The 19,691-nt window shown below is 34.6% G+C and overlaps 2 protein-coding genes and 1 long non-coding RNA gene across 4 annotated transcripts in view; 2 read left to right on the top strand and 1 right to left on the bottom strand.

The window, feature by feature from the left end:
- Positions 1 to 1,317, bottom strand: part of LOC127844479 (ceramide glucosyltransferase-B-like) — a 58,729-nt gene extending 57,412 nt beyond the window's left edge. For both annotated transcript variants that reach the window (XR_008032753.1, XM_052374746.1), the window contains exon 1: positions 1,153 to 1,317. Coding sequence is in view for 1 of the 2 variants with exons in the window: in XM_052374746.1 (XP_052230706.1) it covers positions 1,153 to 1,250 (98 nt within the window). In the remaining variant the exon portion in view is untranslated. The remainder of the gene's footprint in view (positions 1 to 1,152) is intronic.
- A 65-nt stretch (positions 1,318 to 1,382) lies between these two features.
- On the top strand, positions 1,383 to 8,214 carry LOC127844502 (uncharacterized). The gene is made up of 2 exons (XR_008032775.1): positions 1,383 to 1,843; positions 2,777 to 8,214. It is a non-coding gene; the product is annotated as an uncharacterized LOC127844502 (long non-coding RNA).
- Positions 8,215 to 15,379: 7,165 nt separating this feature from the next.
- Positions 15,380 to 17,109, top strand: LOC127844577 (protein TonB-like). Its single transcript, XM_052374976.1, has 3 exons — positions 15,380 to 16,226; positions 16,550 to 16,644; positions 16,868 to 17,109. Exons 1-3 carry the CDS (start codon positions 15,832 to 15,834, stop codon positions 17,107 to 17,109), a joined length of 732 nt encoding a protein of 243 aa, XP_052230936.1. The 5' UTR covers positions 15,380 to 15,831.
- The last annotated feature ends 2,582 nt before the right edge of the window (positions 17,110 to 19,691 follow it).

Here is a 19,691-nt window from a genome sequence, read left to right as displayed (position 1 = left end):
TTTTACGCAAATTCCTAAAATTCGATGCGTACGATACAATAGCTTCAATCTAAAATTCTTTGCTCATTTTCGGTATATCCTCTTTGCAATTATTATCGTAATGTGACGTCGCTTTTATTCAGCAAGCGTCTTCTTGAAGGAGCAGGAAACATTTAAAGTTATTCAAACGCTCTGCGGACTAGATTTCATAGTTAATTACTGCATCAGACCAAATTATTTACGACAAACATGCGTTTTCAATCTGATTTAATCCGTCGCTCATTGTGCATGTATTTGTAAAGCGTCTGTCCTTTCAGTTTCTATAACGATACAAAATAATAATGTCTAAGAGAGGCCGAAAGACGTTCGCGATTGTTGCGCCATAATATCAATCGATTGCAAACTTTTTTAACAAAGAAAGCAAGTGCAATTAAGTGACAAATCATTCGTGTTATCAAATTTTTAAGTTTAAAGGTTATATTATGGACAGTTTCAAGAATTAAAGATGTTATGAAACATCAGTTTATTAAAATTAATTATAATAGTTTACAGTTTTATTGAATCAATACAAGTTAGCTTCAATAAAAGTAATCTGAATCAGAATGGATACATTGAAGTGACCAAGATTGGCTTTTATTAAACGGGCAAATCAGCAATGATTTTAAGGTATGCATTTTTATAACTCATTTCACCCTATTTTAAGACCGAAATCACCCTATTTTTTAAAATCAATGGGTGAAAACCCTATTTCCCAAATAATTATCTGGGGCACTGGTTTAGTACTGAAATAGCATTACTTAAGTTCATAAAATAGCTAAAACTGCTGTGGAATAAGTCTGATACATTTGTGATGCCAATTCCAAGGGCAAGACCAAGTTGTCCTAAGGCTGTGAGACAGTAGCCTGAGTAGGAAGTTTTTGTGAAATTCTTGACATAAACTTGTTTTACAACTGAGAAAGATAGTTTTCTATATTTTTCAGCCTTATAATGAAATAAGAAAGTCACTCCAACTCATCCTAATTTGAAAAGTGAGAAACTGTCAAACAAAAAATGCGACTACCCCGCCCACTTTTCAGCGTCAACTTATTCAAAGAAAACTGGTACCCAAACAAAACTGCCGACCATAAACATCAACCACATATAAGTGAAAAAATAACTAATATGATTACTTACCCGTAAATAAGTGCGACAGTGTGAATAAACCATGATAATAGAAAGCCTGCAAAGCCTGCTATTGAAATAGAAAATAAAATTATGTCGCCTACTGTCATACTGTCATGGCTAATGTTAATGGCGACGTTTCGCTACTGAACTATTAATAGAATATTAGATCTAATAGAATAGTTCAGAATAGTTTACACTGTGCGCATGCGCATGTTTTGTTTGCGAAGGCGGGTCCACAATCGTGATACATCGGCTATCTCGGATTCCTCCGTAAGATAGGCCTCGTGGCTAACGGTCGCCATATTGCCTTGTATTACTACTTTACTACCCAAAAGGTTGTCAGTCTATTGTTATGAGGCTATATACATGCGCGTTGAACTAGCGCCAAACTTTTTACCGAAACTTTGATATTAAGAGCACTATTAACGTTCATTTGTGTTGCAATTTGACCTATTATCCAAGTGATTTACTTTTCCATTATTATTTAATCACCCTATCAACCAATTTTTAAGATGAAATTACGGTGTTTACAAAACCAACCAAACCGAAAGTGAAACTGGATGCATTTCGTTTCGCGATGTAAACATTAAATATTTGTTCAGTTTGAGGAAGCGAATCGATAATAGACGTTGGAATATGTATGCAATACAGACTATCATTGCCGATTGTAGTACTGGCTAAAAAATACCTTTTATGACAGGTCATGTATAGAACGTTAATCAAATAGTGACCATAAATCACTACAAATGTCTGGGTTGTTCATTAACCCATTTATGCCCAGTGGACTCTCCCATCCTTCTAAATTGGATCAATTTGTTTCCAAAAGTAGGGGTGTCTGGTATATTTATTTCTATATTTAGAATATTTCTTACAGAAATTTCTTTAAGCAAACAGCGCAGACCCAGATGAGACGCCGCATTATGCGGCGTCTCATCTGGGTCTACGCTGTTTGCAATGTCCTTTTTTTCAGGACGCTAGGCATGAATGGGTTAATATTTCACGTTTCTGATCTAATTGCCTGTATCTAGTTGTAATTAACATGATATTGATAAAATTAAAACGTTTTTTTCATAAATTAACATGACATGTTTTATTTTTATCATTTAGGGAATATATAATTGTATCATTATCATCATTAAATATTCTGAAAATGATCTCAATTATCATGATTACTTTAAAGTAGAATTTTTAAATTTTACTCATTGTTTTTAATGAATTTGCACATTTGCTTGATTCAAAATAAAATGTTTTAATAAGGGTTTCAGTTGTTAGTTTTAACCCATTTTTAGTTCGATTAAATTTAAAGTACTAACTACGTACATGTATGTGAAATGTTCTTGAGTTCGTTTCCTGGGCCTAGAACCAGTACTTGGGTGTCTCTTGGAGATTTCTTAAGAATGCTCACACACTGGGGATCAAACCAGTGACCTCCAGATCATTAGGTGGACACCACATCCATTACACATCAGCAACCTTTAATTAGTAAATTACTTTAGTATTGCAGCATTATATAATGTAATGTTGCTACATATTTTTGGAAAATGATTAATGTGCAGTACTAAATAAATCTAAATGCATACAATTTTAATTGTGTATATTGTGTGATTATTAGTTACAAATTCCCTTTTTACAGGTTTACTGGATTATGAAAGACTGATAAACATAAAATTGACAACTCATCTCCCCAACGATACTTTGTGTGGCTCATTCTCGGAACAAACCCATAGTCAGTGAGAAAACTACAGTGTAAATAGACCACTTGATTGTGACAATTATGGCTGACCAAGCAAATGTTATCATTTAAAATAAAGAAAACTTCCAGTTCAATATACATTTTATACCAATTATGACATTGGCCAACACAGAAAATAATTATAAGGTTGATTTTCTCAAAATTGACTGTTACAATTGGATACTGTTTTAAGCTTCACTCTACTTTGTCTGAAAATAAAAGTCCTAAATGATGTAATAGAAACATACATATTTAATTTTTAGTTTTACAAGGATATATATATATATATATATATATATATATATATATATATATATATATATATATATATATATATATATATATATATATATATATATATATACATATATTATAATATCTTTTTATCGATGGCCAATCAATTTAAGTTTAACTAATATATACATACACATTTTATACATGTGTATGCTTTGATTTTTTTTCTATTGAAGCCAAATTTATATCCTATTAGATAGATAGATAATATCACAGCAGTATTCCTAGTTTGTCTGCAAGTACTGCAGAAATCATGGATTATTATTTTACTGAGTCAGCCTTAATCTTTATATTATAATTGTTAAAACAGATTAAGATGTGCATTATACAATTGAGGATGCATCAAGATTAAAAAATGGTACATGTATAAATTAATAAAGAATCAATAACAATCAGAAACTGTGCATTTTTTTCAGTATTGTGTGGAAGGATTTGAAGTAATTATGTGTTTTTGAAAAATGATTTATGTGAATTTGAATAAATATATAAAATTTAGTGATTTTCTCAGACAAAACTGTTAATTACATACTAAAGTATTCAGAATGTATTATTGTAATTTTCATTCGAATTTTTTAGTACAAAAAGCACTTTTCCCTGGCATTTGTATTTATAGTAATTGCATATTTTATAATTCTGACAGCATTTATAAACTGTGTTCATGCAAGCATGAAACCGGTTTCATTTTTTGAGTATTTAAACAAGAGGGCCATGATGGCCCTGTATCGCTCCACTGCTGAAAAAAGGCTGAAACAAATTTCTCTGCATGTGCAAATACTTAAATATAGGCCCTATTTAAGCACATGTACACTTTTGTGACCTTCTGGGCTGGGTCAAATTTAACCCCAGGGGCATAATTTGAGCAAATTTTGTAGAGGACTACTATATCTCACTACATACAAAATGTGGTAGCCCTAGGTCCTAGAGTTAAGGACAAGAATATTTTTAAAGTTTTCACAAAATAAGCAAGATATAAGCGTATATAATGTTCAATTTTGTGACATGCAGGTCAGGATCAAATTTGACCCAAAGGGCATAATTTGAACAAACTTGGTAGAGGACTATAAGATGTTACTGCATACCAAATTTGGTAGCCATAGTCCAAATGGTTTTCGACAAGAAGATTTTTAAAGATTTCACAAAATAGGCGCTTTAAAAGCGTTTATTCAATTTTGTGACCCCCTGGGGCAGGGTCAAAGTTGACCCCAGAGGCATTATTTGAACAAATTTGGTAGAGGTTTATTAGATGTCACTACATACCAAATTTGGTAGCCCTAGGCCCAATGGTTATGGACAACAAGATTTTTAAAGTTTTCACAAAATAGGCCCCATATAAGTGTATGTTCAGTTTTGTGACCCCGTGCAGGGTCAAATTTGACCCAAGGGGCATAATTTGAACAAACTTGGTAGAGAACTATAACATGTCACTACATACCAAATTTGGTAGCCCTATGCCTTATGGTTAAGGACAAGAAGAGTTTTTAAATATTCACAAAATAGGCACTATATAAGCATATAATTGATTTTGTGGCCCCCGGGGCAGGGTCAAATTTGACCCCTGGGGCATAATTTGAACATACTAAGTAGAGGACTATACAATGTCACTACATACCAAATTGTGTAGCCCTAGGCCTAATGGTTATGGACAAGATTTTTTTTTAAGTTATCACAAAATAGGCATTATATAAGCATATGTTCAATTTTGTGACCCCCGGGGCAGGGTCAAATTTGACCCAAGGGATTAAATTTGAACAAATTTGGTAGAGGACTATTAGATGTCACTATATACCAAATTTGATAGCCCTACGCCGGATTGTTATGGACAAGAATTATTTTGAAGTTTTCACAAAATAGGCCTTATATAAGCATATGTTCAATTTTGTGACCCTCGGGGCAGGGTCAAACTTGACCCCAGGGGCATAATTTGAACAAACTTGGTAGAGGATTATAAGATGCCACTACATACCAAATTTGGTAGCCCTAGGCCCAATGGTTATGGACGAGAAGATTTGTAAAGTTTTCACAAAATATACCCTATATAAGCATATGTTCAATTTTGTGACCCCCGGGGCAGGGTCAAATTTGACCCCAGGGGTATAATTTGAACAAATTTGGTAGAGGACTATTAGATGTGTCTACATACCAAATTTGATAGCCCTAGGCCCAATGGTTATGGACGGGAGATTTTGAAAGTTTTCACAAAATAGGCCTTATTTAAGCAAATTTTCAATTTTGTGACCCCCAGGGCAGAGTCAAATTTGACACAGGGGCATAATTTGAACAAATTTGAAAGAGGTTCACCCCAGGAACATTCCTAAGAAATTTCATCAGAATTGGACCAGTAGTTTAGGAGAAGATGTTTAAAGGAAAAGTTTATGCATGGATGCACGATGGACACAGGACCTTTGGCCAGTGGAGCTAAAAATCAAATTAAACATTTAGTTTTGATGTAAAATCAGTTTTTATATGCAAGTGTTTATTTCACTTATAAATTAAAACAGCATATTATTCATTATTGAAAAGATTATTCCAAGCTTGATGTCATATTTCAACTTTGCACAGTGTAGTTAATTGAACATTGTATTGAACTGTATTGGCAGCTATATTTTTTAATTTATGTATGTTGTATTATACAAAATGCATTATTTCTACCACAAGTAAACCATATAAGGCCTACTGCTACTAAATAGGCACTGGTATGAATTTGACACTGTTTTTGATGCTCATACAAAACTTTAATAATTACTACACTTTAGTATATTAAATATTTTCAAGTTTTTGTTCATCATTTTTTGCAAAAGAAAAGAGTGTCTTAATGCATTTGAAAATATACTTAAAACAAACTAAAAATGCATTTTAACATACCTTTTTCCTTGTAAAGTGTATTTGGGATGATAAAAAATACACTTGAAGAGTATTAATGCTGGAAAAATGCAGAAAAAAATACATTTGTTTCTGTTAGAAGTGTGTCTTGTCTGCATTTTTAAGTGTATTAAATGCACATCAAATGCAGATAAATACAATGCCAATACTGTTACATGTATTGTAATGGACATAAAATGCACTTGTTCTTGTAATTAAATGCTTTAGTGAATTGAAATAACCTTTTATAACGTTTTAACAATTAATAATACCTTTTTATATAAATTTTCTTTTGAAATGTGACACTTAAATGATTTTTGCACCACTAGTAAGAGGTATAATTTGTGCTCATAATGCTTTATCATTACACTATATAATATCATTTGTTGTATAAAAATTGCCCGTAAAATTCATGTGAAAGCTCAAGAGATCAATAGCAGCGTGCTATACCCTGCTCCTTTTTACATGACTTGATGGTATTTAGTCCCCAATTCTACATGGCTAAGGGAAAATTAATGTGCAGATTTGACAAATAAGTCTTAACTGGGATCCAATAGGCAGACTTTCATATTACTTGTATTTAATTTAAATCATGATCTGAATTGCTCTTTGGCAAATCTTTGTTGGTCACAGTATTCAACTGAATTTTGTTCACTTTGTAGTGATTATATTTTCTATATTTATCAGACAACACCTTTCTTCTAAAGTTTAACATGATTGCTTGGTTAATTTAGAAACAAAATCAATGCATCATAACATAAAATGAAAATATGTGTAATAGTAAAAATGGCAGCAAAAAAGCACTAGATTATCTGCCTTAAATCTGAGACGATATGTTGATGTATTGGAATTTCTCATAAATAATGTGTTCCATAGTTGTATAATTGTATAGTATCATGCATGAGTGGTGTCAATGTCACAATACCAATTAAAGCCTATAATTTAGTAATACAATTTGAAGTTTGATGTGTGTTTTTTTCAAGATCTGTTATATATAATTATATATACATGTATATATATATATATTGTTGAAAAGTTAACATGCAGTAAGTTTACTGAAAAGTGCCAAATAGTTTTACTGATTTGGTTGGATGCATATATGCAGATATATCATGGTTTGTGCAGAGGACAGTAGCAAAAACAAGAGCTGTCTCCGTAGGATGACATATGCCCCCGATAACCGCTTTCATAGAAGTTATGAGCATTTTTCAAAACCTAAACGCCGACCCTAAGTTCAAGGTCAAAGGGGTCAAAATTTGTGTGTGTATGGGAAGGCCTTGTCCATATACACATGCATACCAAATATGAATGTTACATCTGAAGCGACATAGAAGTTATGAGCATTTTTCAAAACCTAAATGCAAAGTGTGACGGATAGACAGACGGACAGTGCGATCACTATATGCCCTCCTTTGGGGGCATAAAAATGTGTTTCACATTGTTTTGGTAAATTAGTAATGTAGTTATAAGAACAGAATCATCAATTATAAAGTTATTGATTATAAAGTGTTGCTGGCATATTTGATGCATTCTTCTAGCTATAAGAAGGTCCCTGTTTTATCCTCACTGGCACCGAGTGAGGGTTCTCAAAATCTTTAAACAATATAAATAACTACATATAGGGTCAAGAGCCTTGTTGATATGGGGGCTAAACACCTGAAATCAAAGCGACCCAGGATAAAGGCCGAGGCCAAATAAATAAACCAGAGGCCGCATGAGCCTGCTATACTCTGAACAAGTATTGTTTCTTCTCAGAAAACTGGCTTAAGTGTCTTACTAAGCTTTAGACTTTGAGTTTCAGTGCAATCAATCTAAAATAAATTGGTCAAATTAAATAATAATTTGTAAAAAATAAACATTCTGCACAAATTCAATTATTTACTTTACCTGTGTGCATGAATCATTTTAGTCTTGATGGTTAGTGAACTATGTCAAAAGCACCATATCTATGAAACACTTGTATTTTGAATAGTGCAAGGTTCCACAGAAATAATGCTGATGATAATTCTACACGATGATGAATTACTAGATATATTTCTAAATTCCATTTCCACCAACAATTCGGTTATTCCACTACAAGTTCACATGCTTCATACACAGTTGAAAATAACACTATTCCACTCATCAACCGTGACAAATGTACTCATTTTTTCAACTTTTCGCAATTAAATTGTCTTCTACTGTTATTGTTGTTGTTGTACTTTTGAAAGTAGTTCGAAAGATGGCGACTATTAACCCAGAGATTGATTTATGAAATAAATCGTCTGCTGATCCAGAGTGGCGGGTCCATTGTGTCACACCGGTCTTACTATAACGTAGTGACGTCACCATTTATGTATAGAATGAAGGCGGGTCAACACGGTTAAAATGGTTTGGGAACCAAAAAGCTAATCAAAGCGCTCAAGGCACTGAAGTTGTTCGCTATTGCATAATTTTATAAAGACGCAACTCATTTTTCCAAATTAATCGCAAGTTTGAAATGAACACACGCCATTAAAATTAATAAAGAGTGTGTCATAACGCACGGGTCGATAGTGTGCACGTTTTATCATCCTATTTATTTCATAGAGATAACTGAGACAAAATAACAACAACATAGCCCTATTTGGACGTTCTGAAAGCATAGAAAGTATGATGAAAATTGTAATGAGAACTGAATATAAAGACAATTTGCAATCACCATCATATTAAATGAATATTGTTGGAATATCGAATACCGATCTCACTTAGAATATAATTTCATGATGAAAATTTCCTGTACAAAACTTTTGATTTTTGAAACCATATACAAAGTCAAAATATACAATAAAATAATTGATGAAAATAAAAAATAAATCTGCGAGCAATACTTTTTACTCACGAATTAGCTAGTCATAAAGACAGCCCTGTTGGCCCCTACTTTGTTGTTTATTCATTCCTTGTTAACCTAGCAGTTCACCTGGACCCAGTTGTTCGAAACCTGGGTAAATTTTAACCCTGGGATAAATGTCGGATAAATTTAACCAAGGGTTAATTTTCTATGTCCCCAACTATAGTAGTGGGGGACATATTGTTTTTGCCCTGCCTGTTGGTTGGTTGGTCTGTTGGTTGGTTGGTCTGTTGGTTGGTTTGCGCCAACTTTAACATTTTGCAATAACTTTTGCTATATTGAATATAGCAACTTGATATTTGGCATGCATGTGTATCTCATGGAGCTGCACATTTTGAGTGGTGAAAGGACAAGGTCAAGGTCATCCTTCAAGGTCAGAGGTCAAATATATGTGGCCAAAATCGCTCATTTTATGAATACTTTTGCAATATTGAAGATAGCAACTTGATATTTGGCATTCATGTGTATCTTATGGAGCTGCACATTTTGAGTGGTGAAAGGTCAAGGTCATCCTTCAAGGTCAGAGGTCAAATATATGTGGCCCAAATCGCTTATTTTATGAATACTTTTGCAATATTGAAGCTAGCAATTTTATATTTGACATGCATGCGTATCTCATGGAGCTGCACATTTTGAGTGGTGAAGGGTCAAGGTCATCCTTCAAGGTCAAACGTCATATAGGGGGACATTGTGTTTCACAAACACATCTTGTTGGTTAAGTGATGTTGCATTATGTTGGTTCAATTTATCCAGCGTTTTGTCTGGATAAATTTAACCCTGGTCTAAAGGTTGGTTAAAATTTATCCATGTAAACAAACAAAACGGCCGAATTGTATTTGTATCCTAATCTACGCATGAATCGCCAACATTTTTTTAATGTTGTGTTAAATGACGATAAAACGATATCGGTTCAAATGAAAATGTTAATAGAATGTGTAATTTAATTGGCGGAAATATCGAAAGTTCGACAAGGCATTCCATGGTTATATACCATGCTCGCTATAACGTTTACAAATGACAGGTTCGAAATAATTTGTTTTCTTTACACTCGTGATCGCGTAAAACGTTAATTATACACGTTTTCATGCGAAATTTATTTACAGAATCACGACAAATGTCAAATACAATACAGAAAATATATAGTTGTTTAATAAATCTATAAACATTCAATGGATTGTATATAAATGATTTAAAACGTTTTTATATTATTATTAAATCTTGTTCCCAGAATATGCTGTCCTATTGATAGCTTGACGACATGGATTATGGGATATTTGTAAAAGTTAACCAGTTGATAAATTTACCCAACATGGATAGTTATGCAGCCTGGGTAAATGTTTCCAGCAACGCATTTATCCAGCCTGGTTAGTTACCCAGCTTGGATAACTTAAACCGGCGGTTAGCGCTAACCAAGGGGATAAAATAACCTAGTGTACGTACAACTGGGTCACGGTATCAACAGCTTCTCACCTTTAATGACTTTTACATAACGCCTGCAGACAGGCATGAGTATTTTCGAATATTTCATAGGCTGATTCGAGATATAACCTCTGAACTTTGGCTACATCACTGTGTCTGTGCTCAGCGCAAAGGATGTAGCACTGTTCAGTGTAAAGAATTCCGGATTACTCTCTGTATCTTAAAACGACACAAATAGTGGTCCAGTTACAATTACGCGGTAAAATACATCTCGCAGAATTTCAGGGTCAGTACTCGTTCACTAAATCGTCCGGGGAATTTATTATTTACTATCGATAACACAGATTTGCTTTCAAGATGAGAAAAAAATTACCGAAAGAGTATAGTGTCACGATAAGAGGAAAATCGTTTAATTATCGAACCACAATGTTTGAAATTCTCGGTCAGCACGTCTGGAAATCGTTCCTGAACGCCTGGATAGGCTGCCCTTATTTACAAGTTTGCTATGTTGAATTTAATTTTGTATCGAAAAGCATGATGCTAAAATGTGCCATATACAATTCGCACTGAGACCCTCGTCATGCGAAAATGGGTCTTATTCCATATGCGCCCATCAAATGTATAGCCCACGTAGCCTGCGCGTCTCTAAGTCTTGTCAGGAGATACATAAAGAGACCATAACACATTGAGTGATTTTATAGCGAACAGCATCGTCTCTGACCTGACTGTGCAAATGCACATGTTGGGTTTAAGATACGCTGGTCGGAACGCATTAGACCCATATTCGCATGACGCGGCTATGAAAGTGTGATTTAAATGTGTCGAAAGAAAACTGCGTTTAAATCGAATATTAACGTACGATATATTTCGATAGTGAAGAAATATACTCGTAATAAGGCATGTGAGGACACATGATGTGCACTCCCGTAGTATAATTTTTATCTAATTACACTAATGTGGTTTGACAATGATAACACACATTTCATGCTGTGAATATGCGACTTACAAGTAAAAAAAACTCACAATAGTTAAACTTTTGTTTTCAGTTAATTTATTTAGAAGCGTTAATTGCAAACTTTATTTCAAAGTTAGCATTGACGCCAACAACATTTAAAAAAAATATTTCTTGTTATATTTAGTTGTTTTTTAACATTCGGTTTTATCGATTTTAAAGCATTTTTTTGAGGCTGTATATTGTATACCTGTAGTAATTGGTGAACTCAAGTTCAACGTTTTATAAATTGAGAACTGTGAATATAAACAAGCTTCACCTTCTGCTATTACGTTGTTAGCAGCCGTAAATACAAAAGATCGCCGCTATCTGTTGACTACAAAATAACGTTTCCCAGAAATATCAAATTTAATTCCGCTGTAGAAGCATGAACGAGGTTACGAAACATATAATTCTTGTTATATTTAATTGTTTTTTATATTCGGTTTTAGCGATTATGAAGCTTTTTTGTTGTTGTATATTGTTTCCCTGAAGTTATTGTTGAACTTATGTTCAACGTTTAATAAATTGAGAATATAAACAAGCGTAACCTTATACTATTGCGTTGTTTTTACGAATCTATAAATAGCCTCAGATTATGAATGACCTGTAATACGTCATTAAGACGCAGCAGATAGTGGACTATTTTAATCATTCATAAAAATCTCTTCCGCGACACGTATTTTCAAACATTTTTTATTGATTCTTTTCCATATAAGCTACGTTCAAAAATATTCCATTTAACACGATATTCACATAATGTTTCCATTTGTGAATGAATATAGTTGAAGAACTCAAACTTCTTGCATAAATTATACAACTCTTTCTCGCGCGGATACGGCAGTAGTGGCGGGTAGTAGGCTTTCCGTAGATAACAGCGAACTAACTTGAAATTTTTGTTAACAACTTCAGCTGTTCGCTACGCGAACAACTAAAAACCCGGAAGACTATATATTAAAATTGTACCGAAACATTGCTTGGGACAAAGGCGAAAATGAGATCGATGTATTTGATTAATTACTTTCCAATTTGCTTTATCTGAAAACCACGAATTGTGTGTTCGCTGTGACGGAGAGGTGCCCTGGCCCTATAAGCCTTCCGTTTGAGGACTGTGTTCTGGGGATTTTTTTTCCCCTTAGTGCGTCCTCAGGACTTGAATACGTTTGCACGTGCTCATTTTCGTTCCTACCAGCACAGTCGTTATGTATCTGTTAATGTTTTTCCTTTTTTTGCAAAGGGCATTCTAGCTATCCAAATAGTGAAAGTTGATATTATAATAACGCGGCTTAAGCAACAAATTTTGTAGTTCACTTGCATACTTTTGCCTTTGAAGCATTTTTACTTTAATTTGTGATGTATCTTAAAGGGGCCATTTCACAGATTTTTGCATGTTTTGAAGTTTGTAATTAAATGCTTTATATTGATTATTGTAAACATTGGAAATAAAAAGCTCCAGTGAAAAATCGAGAATAATTTTTTATTATTTTTTTATAAGTAACCCACAACTGGGTTCGAACCACTGACCTCTGGAGTCCTGGAGTAAAAGTATAAACCATTTATAAGACCACTCATCCATCCACGCTCAGGCAATGCAGAAAGTATTTTATACCTTATATAAGTGTTCCGCGTAGTTTCACAAAATATAACGACAAGTTGACAACAACAAAACTCTCCAAATTATTCAATCGTTTCGCGTTGCAACGCTTTATAATTTTCAGGTTTTTAAATTGTCAATAGATGCATATATTGGCTATTTTATAGCTTGGTAAATGTTCAGTATTACTGTTTCCTCACAAATATCATAACTAAAAGGAAAATTTGCGAATCTGAAACAACTTTTTTCAATTTTGTCAATTTACCAAAACGTGAAAAGGCCCCTTTAAGATTATATTGCTATGATTTGTGGTTAATCCTATAACGTCGTTGGCATACGTGCACACTCTTTCATATGTCATACTTTCCTGATTGCATTATAACCTCATAAACGTTACGCATTTCTGAACTAACAGAATTTCTTCAAATTGATTCATACTTTGAATATAAATATATTACAAATTAAAATGAAGTATTGTATACACTGCCAATTAAAAGCTGTGCCCAAAGTTATTAAATATTCCAACAAGTTGTTTTACAAAAGATAATACTATCCGCGGCTATACCAGCAAGATACTATATTTAAAACACAACAACCCTATATTACTCAAAAAGACAAAATCATTATTTGCATTGGAGATCATATATACCATATTCATCGACTTAACTTGTTGATTAACACGCTTGGAAACATATGATTAGTATCCACGTGAAAGCAAACGACAACAAAATGATGGTTAAAATTGACTACAATTTTGCCGTCTCTAGCGAAACAACTACTCTTAAAAATCCGCAATCCGTTACATTTATATGTGACTAAGGTTAAATATCCCACTAAAATATAAATTGACAAAGCACACTTCCCTAATACAGAGCAAGATTATATCTGATTTAAATTGGAAAATATTGAGCTAGACGGAGCACAGAAGAACAGATCTTCAACTGCAGAATTATCCAATACTTCATTGACTTTAAGAAAGCTTTCGACCGCATGTGACATGATGGCCTATGGCATGTATGAGAGGATTCAACATCGACGAAGGACTTGTGCAAATCATTCAAGAACTCAGCACGACCAGTGCAGACCATGAACTACGAGAAGCTAAAAGAAGTGACCAGCTTCAAATACTTGGGCGCAACACTGTCCAAGGATGGTACCAGTACCACTGAGGTCCGAAAAGAATTGTCATGGCGACCGCATCGATGGCCAGACTTAGCCATTCTATACATAGATGGTGACGTCACTACGTTATTGTCAGTAAGACCGGTGTGTACACAATGCAGACTTAGCAGGTTGTTGTAAAGAAGTTCCATCAGCTTCGCCAACAAGTCCCTCGTAGTCTCCACCCTACTTGGTCCCGTCACGCGGACACAAAATGTCCCAAAAATTCTGCTCCGCAGCTCCTACACGAGTACGTCCGGAACATTACTGCAACACTTGTTGGTCCACAAAAGCCCCTACTGGCAACGGTCAAACGACGAAAGCTGGCTTGGTTTGGACATGTCATCAGGCAGGACTCTCTGTGCACGACTGTTATCCAGGCACGCTAGAGGGGGTCGATGTCGAGGCCGTCAGAAAAAAGCTGGATGAACAATGAAAAAGAGTGGAAATCGCTTCCAATTGATAAATTATTGTCAGCAGCACACAACAGACCCGACAGGAGAAGGATTCCTGTGTCGTCGTCCCTCTTCCCCCCCCCCCACCAACTACCAAACCGGTCAAGGGATTGATGATTACGACATATAAAATCCTAAATAAAATTATAATAAGCTTCTTTTTGTCTGATGTATGTGAGTGCGTGTGTTTGGGGGGGGGGATGGGGGAGGGGGGGGCGGAGTTATGTTTGATAGCGGGGACAGACCCGAGTCGGGAATGTGCTTACTTTGGTCTGACAAAAAAGTACCGTTCTTCTGGAAACCGGGTCTTAACGCAATTCGTAAAACTGTTATTATTTTGATATATACTACATACTTTTCTTTTAATATTTATTTCAATATTTACACACATAAACAAAGCTTTACAATATGTACACAATGAGACATACATCTATATATTCTTTTTAAAGATAGAAGTTTACGCACTTGCGTTAAGACCCGGTTTCTCAAAGCAATACTCATTTTGTAAACACATTTTCCAATTTGAAGTTCAAATCATGCTTGTAATTTATGAAGTTGTAGAAATATTTAATACATTAACAAATAGTAAATAGAAAATATAATCAATAAACAAAGAAATAATGCATGCACATATTGATTAATAACTATTTATTATTAAGAAGTTAATAATTTTTCATAAAACAATTAACGAAGATCCCGTTACGTATGGAAAACTTATTGCGCACACAATTATAGGAAAAAACCGTAAACCGCGCATATATTTTTATTATACCTACATGTATTTGGTTGTACGAAAAAATGATTAATTTTACAATAATTCTTAATCATACAATTTTTACAAAAATCAAATGTTTATTTATTTAATACTTTAATAAAATTTACCAACATTTTTAAAATTTGTACATGAGTTACGGTTCTACATTAATTAGTTAAATATTAAATTGTAAAGCATTAACAAATTAAAAAAAATATTTATTTAAGTATTCCATACTACAGCCTTACCTCTATACAACCCCTATCAGTAATAGCCTTATCTACTCCTCGATAATCAGTACCCTCATCAGCTCTGAATGACTGACAGATTATCTGTTTATTGTAATTTTAGTGGTAAGAAATACGGTATTTTTACTGATTAGGAGACAGCTGTTTTCAATATCTTTCATAGCTCATTTAAAGTAAAAAATATAAGCTTATACAAAATTTATAAAAAAAATAAATAGAAATTAGAATACAAATGAACGCGGAAATAGAGCTTAATGATATTAACTGTAATAAGCGTTAGGCTTTTACATAATTTGCCCCATCATTACGAGTATGATAGTGTATATCAGAGTCTTCTGTTTAGGTATATCAGCCAAGGAGTATCACCAGGCCCGTAAATCTCAGCTCGAACTGCATTTTATATGCAGACCATGCCATCGTCAGGAAGAGCCGATGCCTGAGCCCACGGCAGAACCCGTCCAGGAAGAGCCGATGCCTGAGCCCACGGCAGAACCCGTCCAGGAAGAGCCGATGCCTGAGCCCACGGCAGAACCCGTCCAGGAAGAGCCGATGCCTGAGCCCACGGCAGAACCCGTCCAGGAAGAGCCGATGCCTGAGCCCACGGCAGAACCCGTCCAGGAAGAGCCGATGCAGGTCGACGCTCACTTCGACATAAGTTTTGACGTTAATCACAGAGTGGCGGATGACCCGGAAGAACCACAAGACACGTGAGTTGCAACAATTAAGTTTATTTAATATGATTACCGGTAAATGAATGATCTAAAAAAAAATAGAACGCACGTTCAGTATGCAAATTGTCATTCTTTGTTTTCATATAATTTAAGTCCGATAGAGAAATATTTGTTTGCTGTTATATTTCTTTTATTCTTTATTGTGCATTTGTTTATTGATTATTTTTTTAATTTACTAGTTGTTTATGTATTAAATATTTCTACAACTTCATAAATTAAATGCAAACTGGAAAATGTGCTTACAAAATGAGTAGTGCTTTGGTAAACCGGGTCTTAACGCAGTGCGCTTTGATGTCCAGGAAGACGGAGGCTGACTACGTTGCCGTTCTTACAGCCATCAAAGAAAAACTCAACAATCCTGTCGTTGACAACTTTGTGCTCGACTTTAAACAAGGTAAATAACCATATTACATTATTTATTACATATTTTATAATTTATAAGTACTGTTTTCATTGCATTGACATATATCGGTTATCTACTACATATTAATCTCGCAACTAAGTGTTTTAAAAGTTTTATTAATTAACAATACATTATAATTACAGCTGCTTGGTTGGCTGTTCGGCGCGTTTTTCCTGGCGTTACTATCAAGGGTTGTGTGTTTCACTGGACACAGGCTGTTTGGCGAAAAGTCCAGGACCTTGGGTTAGTAGGCAGCTGATGACGTTGCCCTTCCTACCAGCTGCACACATACGGGAGACGTTTGCAGCGTTGAGAGACCGCGCGAACACTCCGCAGCTCGATGCCCTCGTGACATACATGGATCGTCAGTGGTTCCAGCACGGGCTGTTCAATCCTGAACACTGGTCCATATTAAGACGTTCAGTACGGACAAACAATGATGTCGAAGGTAAATAATAGTATTAAAATGTGTGTAGCTCACTCAGTGAAATTGACTTATCATAAAAACGGAAATGCGATGTTCTTACTTGTACACCATATTGCTTATGAATATAATTAAATATAATTGATGCTTATGTGCATGTATAAAAATATCAAATCATATATTATTATCCAATATAATTTGTTTCTTTATTTCAGGTTGGCACCACAAGCTGAACACTACCGTTATATATGGTGGCTGCTCCATCTACGTTCTTGTACCAACCTTGATGACTGAGGCAGAGATCATCGCTATCGCAGTAGCTGCCGACGACCTGGATCGTGATGTCGCCACCAAATTGGAGGAAAAGATACAATCCCTGTGGGACAAATACATGGGGAATGAAGTATCCACAACACATTTCTTAAAGTCCGTGTCCAGATTGTACGGGCCGTCCGACGACATGACAGCAGGCTCAGTTGTCGGATGGTCTGGGGAGTGAAGTGGATAGTGTTATCAAACAGGTCGCCGTGGTGTAATGGATATGGTGTCCGCCTTGCGACCGGGAGGTCACGGGTTCGATCCTCACCGTGGGAGCGTTCTTTAGATTTCCCCCAAAGACACCAAGTACTGGTTCTAGGCCCAGGAAACGGACTCGAGAGCGTTTATATAAGCCTAAGGCTTTCGACGCAATCGAGCTTAAATAAATAGGTTTAAACTAAACAGGCGATGACGTCTGTTACGGACATTAAAATAAGCAAAACTAAAAAAAGCTGTTGTAAAATCAAAGTTTATATCAACTGATTGTGTGTGTATTCTACCACATTGTATTCAATGTAATTTTGATGTGATTTGCTTAGTTGTTTTATGTTAGGTAAAATAAGATGTATGTCAAATTAGTTTATATGTGTGCTTCGACACTGGATTGAATGCTTTGTTTATTAATAAATATAAAATGAAATCTGTATTTCGATGTGATTTTCTCAGTTGTTTTGTGTTAGATAAAATAAAATGTATGTTAAATTATTGTGTATGTGCGCTTCGACATTTTATTGCATGTTTTGTTTATACATGTGTATTCTTATTTTTCATATTAGAGCTATCAAACATATTAGAGCTATCAAAATATATGCAATATAATTAACTTTGTACTTTGTTTTATTTCAAAAGACAAAATAAACAGTAATTAAGATAATATAATACTGTATTAAACAATATCCCATTCAGCTTCTGACAAGCCTAAGATAAATCCTTTAATATCGCTATACGTATAAAAATTAGGGCGAAACGACCCAGGAATTAGGGCGAAACGACCCAGGGCGAAACGACTCGGGGGGCGAAACGACTCGGGGGCGAACGGAATTTAGGGCGAAACGACCCGGATTCGTTCTGACTTATAGCAGAAAGGGTCAAAGTTCATTTTTAATAAAATTTATGCAAAGAAGCGATTATCTACCAGCAATAATGGAAAGGTACTACCATGAGCACAGTGTTCATATTTTTTATTGAAGTTGAGGCTACTTTAATGATATGTTCTTGACACAGTATTTAAATTTACTGTTATTCTTTATGCGTCACTTATTTTCGCGATCTGGAACTATGACGATTCGAATCCAGACCAGTTTTATCCCTACAGATATAGTAATGTCCTGACTAATGTTCTGGTTTCCGTTTTTATAATAACATTAAATGCAAAGATTATGAAATACATCTTAGGATTAACAAGTAAGTAAACCTATTAAAATGAATTAATAAATCTGGCATTGTTAGTCTATAGACTATCCCTGACTCTCATAGTAGCATTTTGGAAGTGTTCAAGTGAAAAAATAGAAAAACATGTATGCGTTATATGTCAATGCATAGTTAAATGCGTAATTTATCTTCCTTTTTATTGCTAGCATTTGCTGTTTAGGTAAATACCACTGTTTTTGTCATCATTTTGGGAATATAGTCCAAATTTTTGACGCTCTTAAATATTAAGCTACTTTTTATATGGGTAATATTTGGAGCGTACAAAGGGTGAAAGACCAATTATGTGGTGGGAATTTTTTGTTCTTTGTCTATATTGTTGCGCAAGGATTTTCTGCGCAACATTCAAGCCCCGATATAACACACTTAATAACAACGGATTGCAATAATATTTACATACCTGTGTAGATAATTCATTTCTCGATAATGTTCTGTAAAAATTATGTAATGACACTTTGAATTTTGCACGCCTGAGCAATTTAAATCCAACCACTATTCAATTTTTCAATATCTCTCGATTCGCTCGCTGTGTAGATATAAATCGATAACACGACCTCGATGTAAAGCATCTGGTTTAAAGTGGAAGAATAAACAGCGTAAAATACAGTTTGCGTTCGTCTGTTGTGGTGCAGCGCGTTACATAGTAAACCGATGTTATACTTTTCTGGATTAATTTAGCATTGTTTTTTTCTAAATTGACAATTAAAAAGTTCTGAAATAAATTACATCTTTTATTTTTATACTGTACATAAATAATATTGAAACAGATCGTACAGTATACCGTCCTTTGTAACGTAGAATGTAAGTACATAAAACAACACAGACAGAGGTGCGAAAAAGACATGCATAAACATTTCCTGAAACTTAG

This window comes from Dreissena polymorpha, chromosome 1, assembly GCF_020536995.1.
Source record: "Dreissena polymorpha isolate Duluth1 chromosome 1, UMN_Dpol_1.0, whole genome shotgun sequence".
Lineage (NCBI taxonomy): Eukaryota > Metazoa > Mollusca > Bivalvia > Myida > Dreissenidae > Dreissena > Dreissena polymorpha.
The sequence above is the reverse complement of the archived record's forward strand: the minus strand, read 5'-3'. Positions and strand labels throughout refer to the sequence as shown.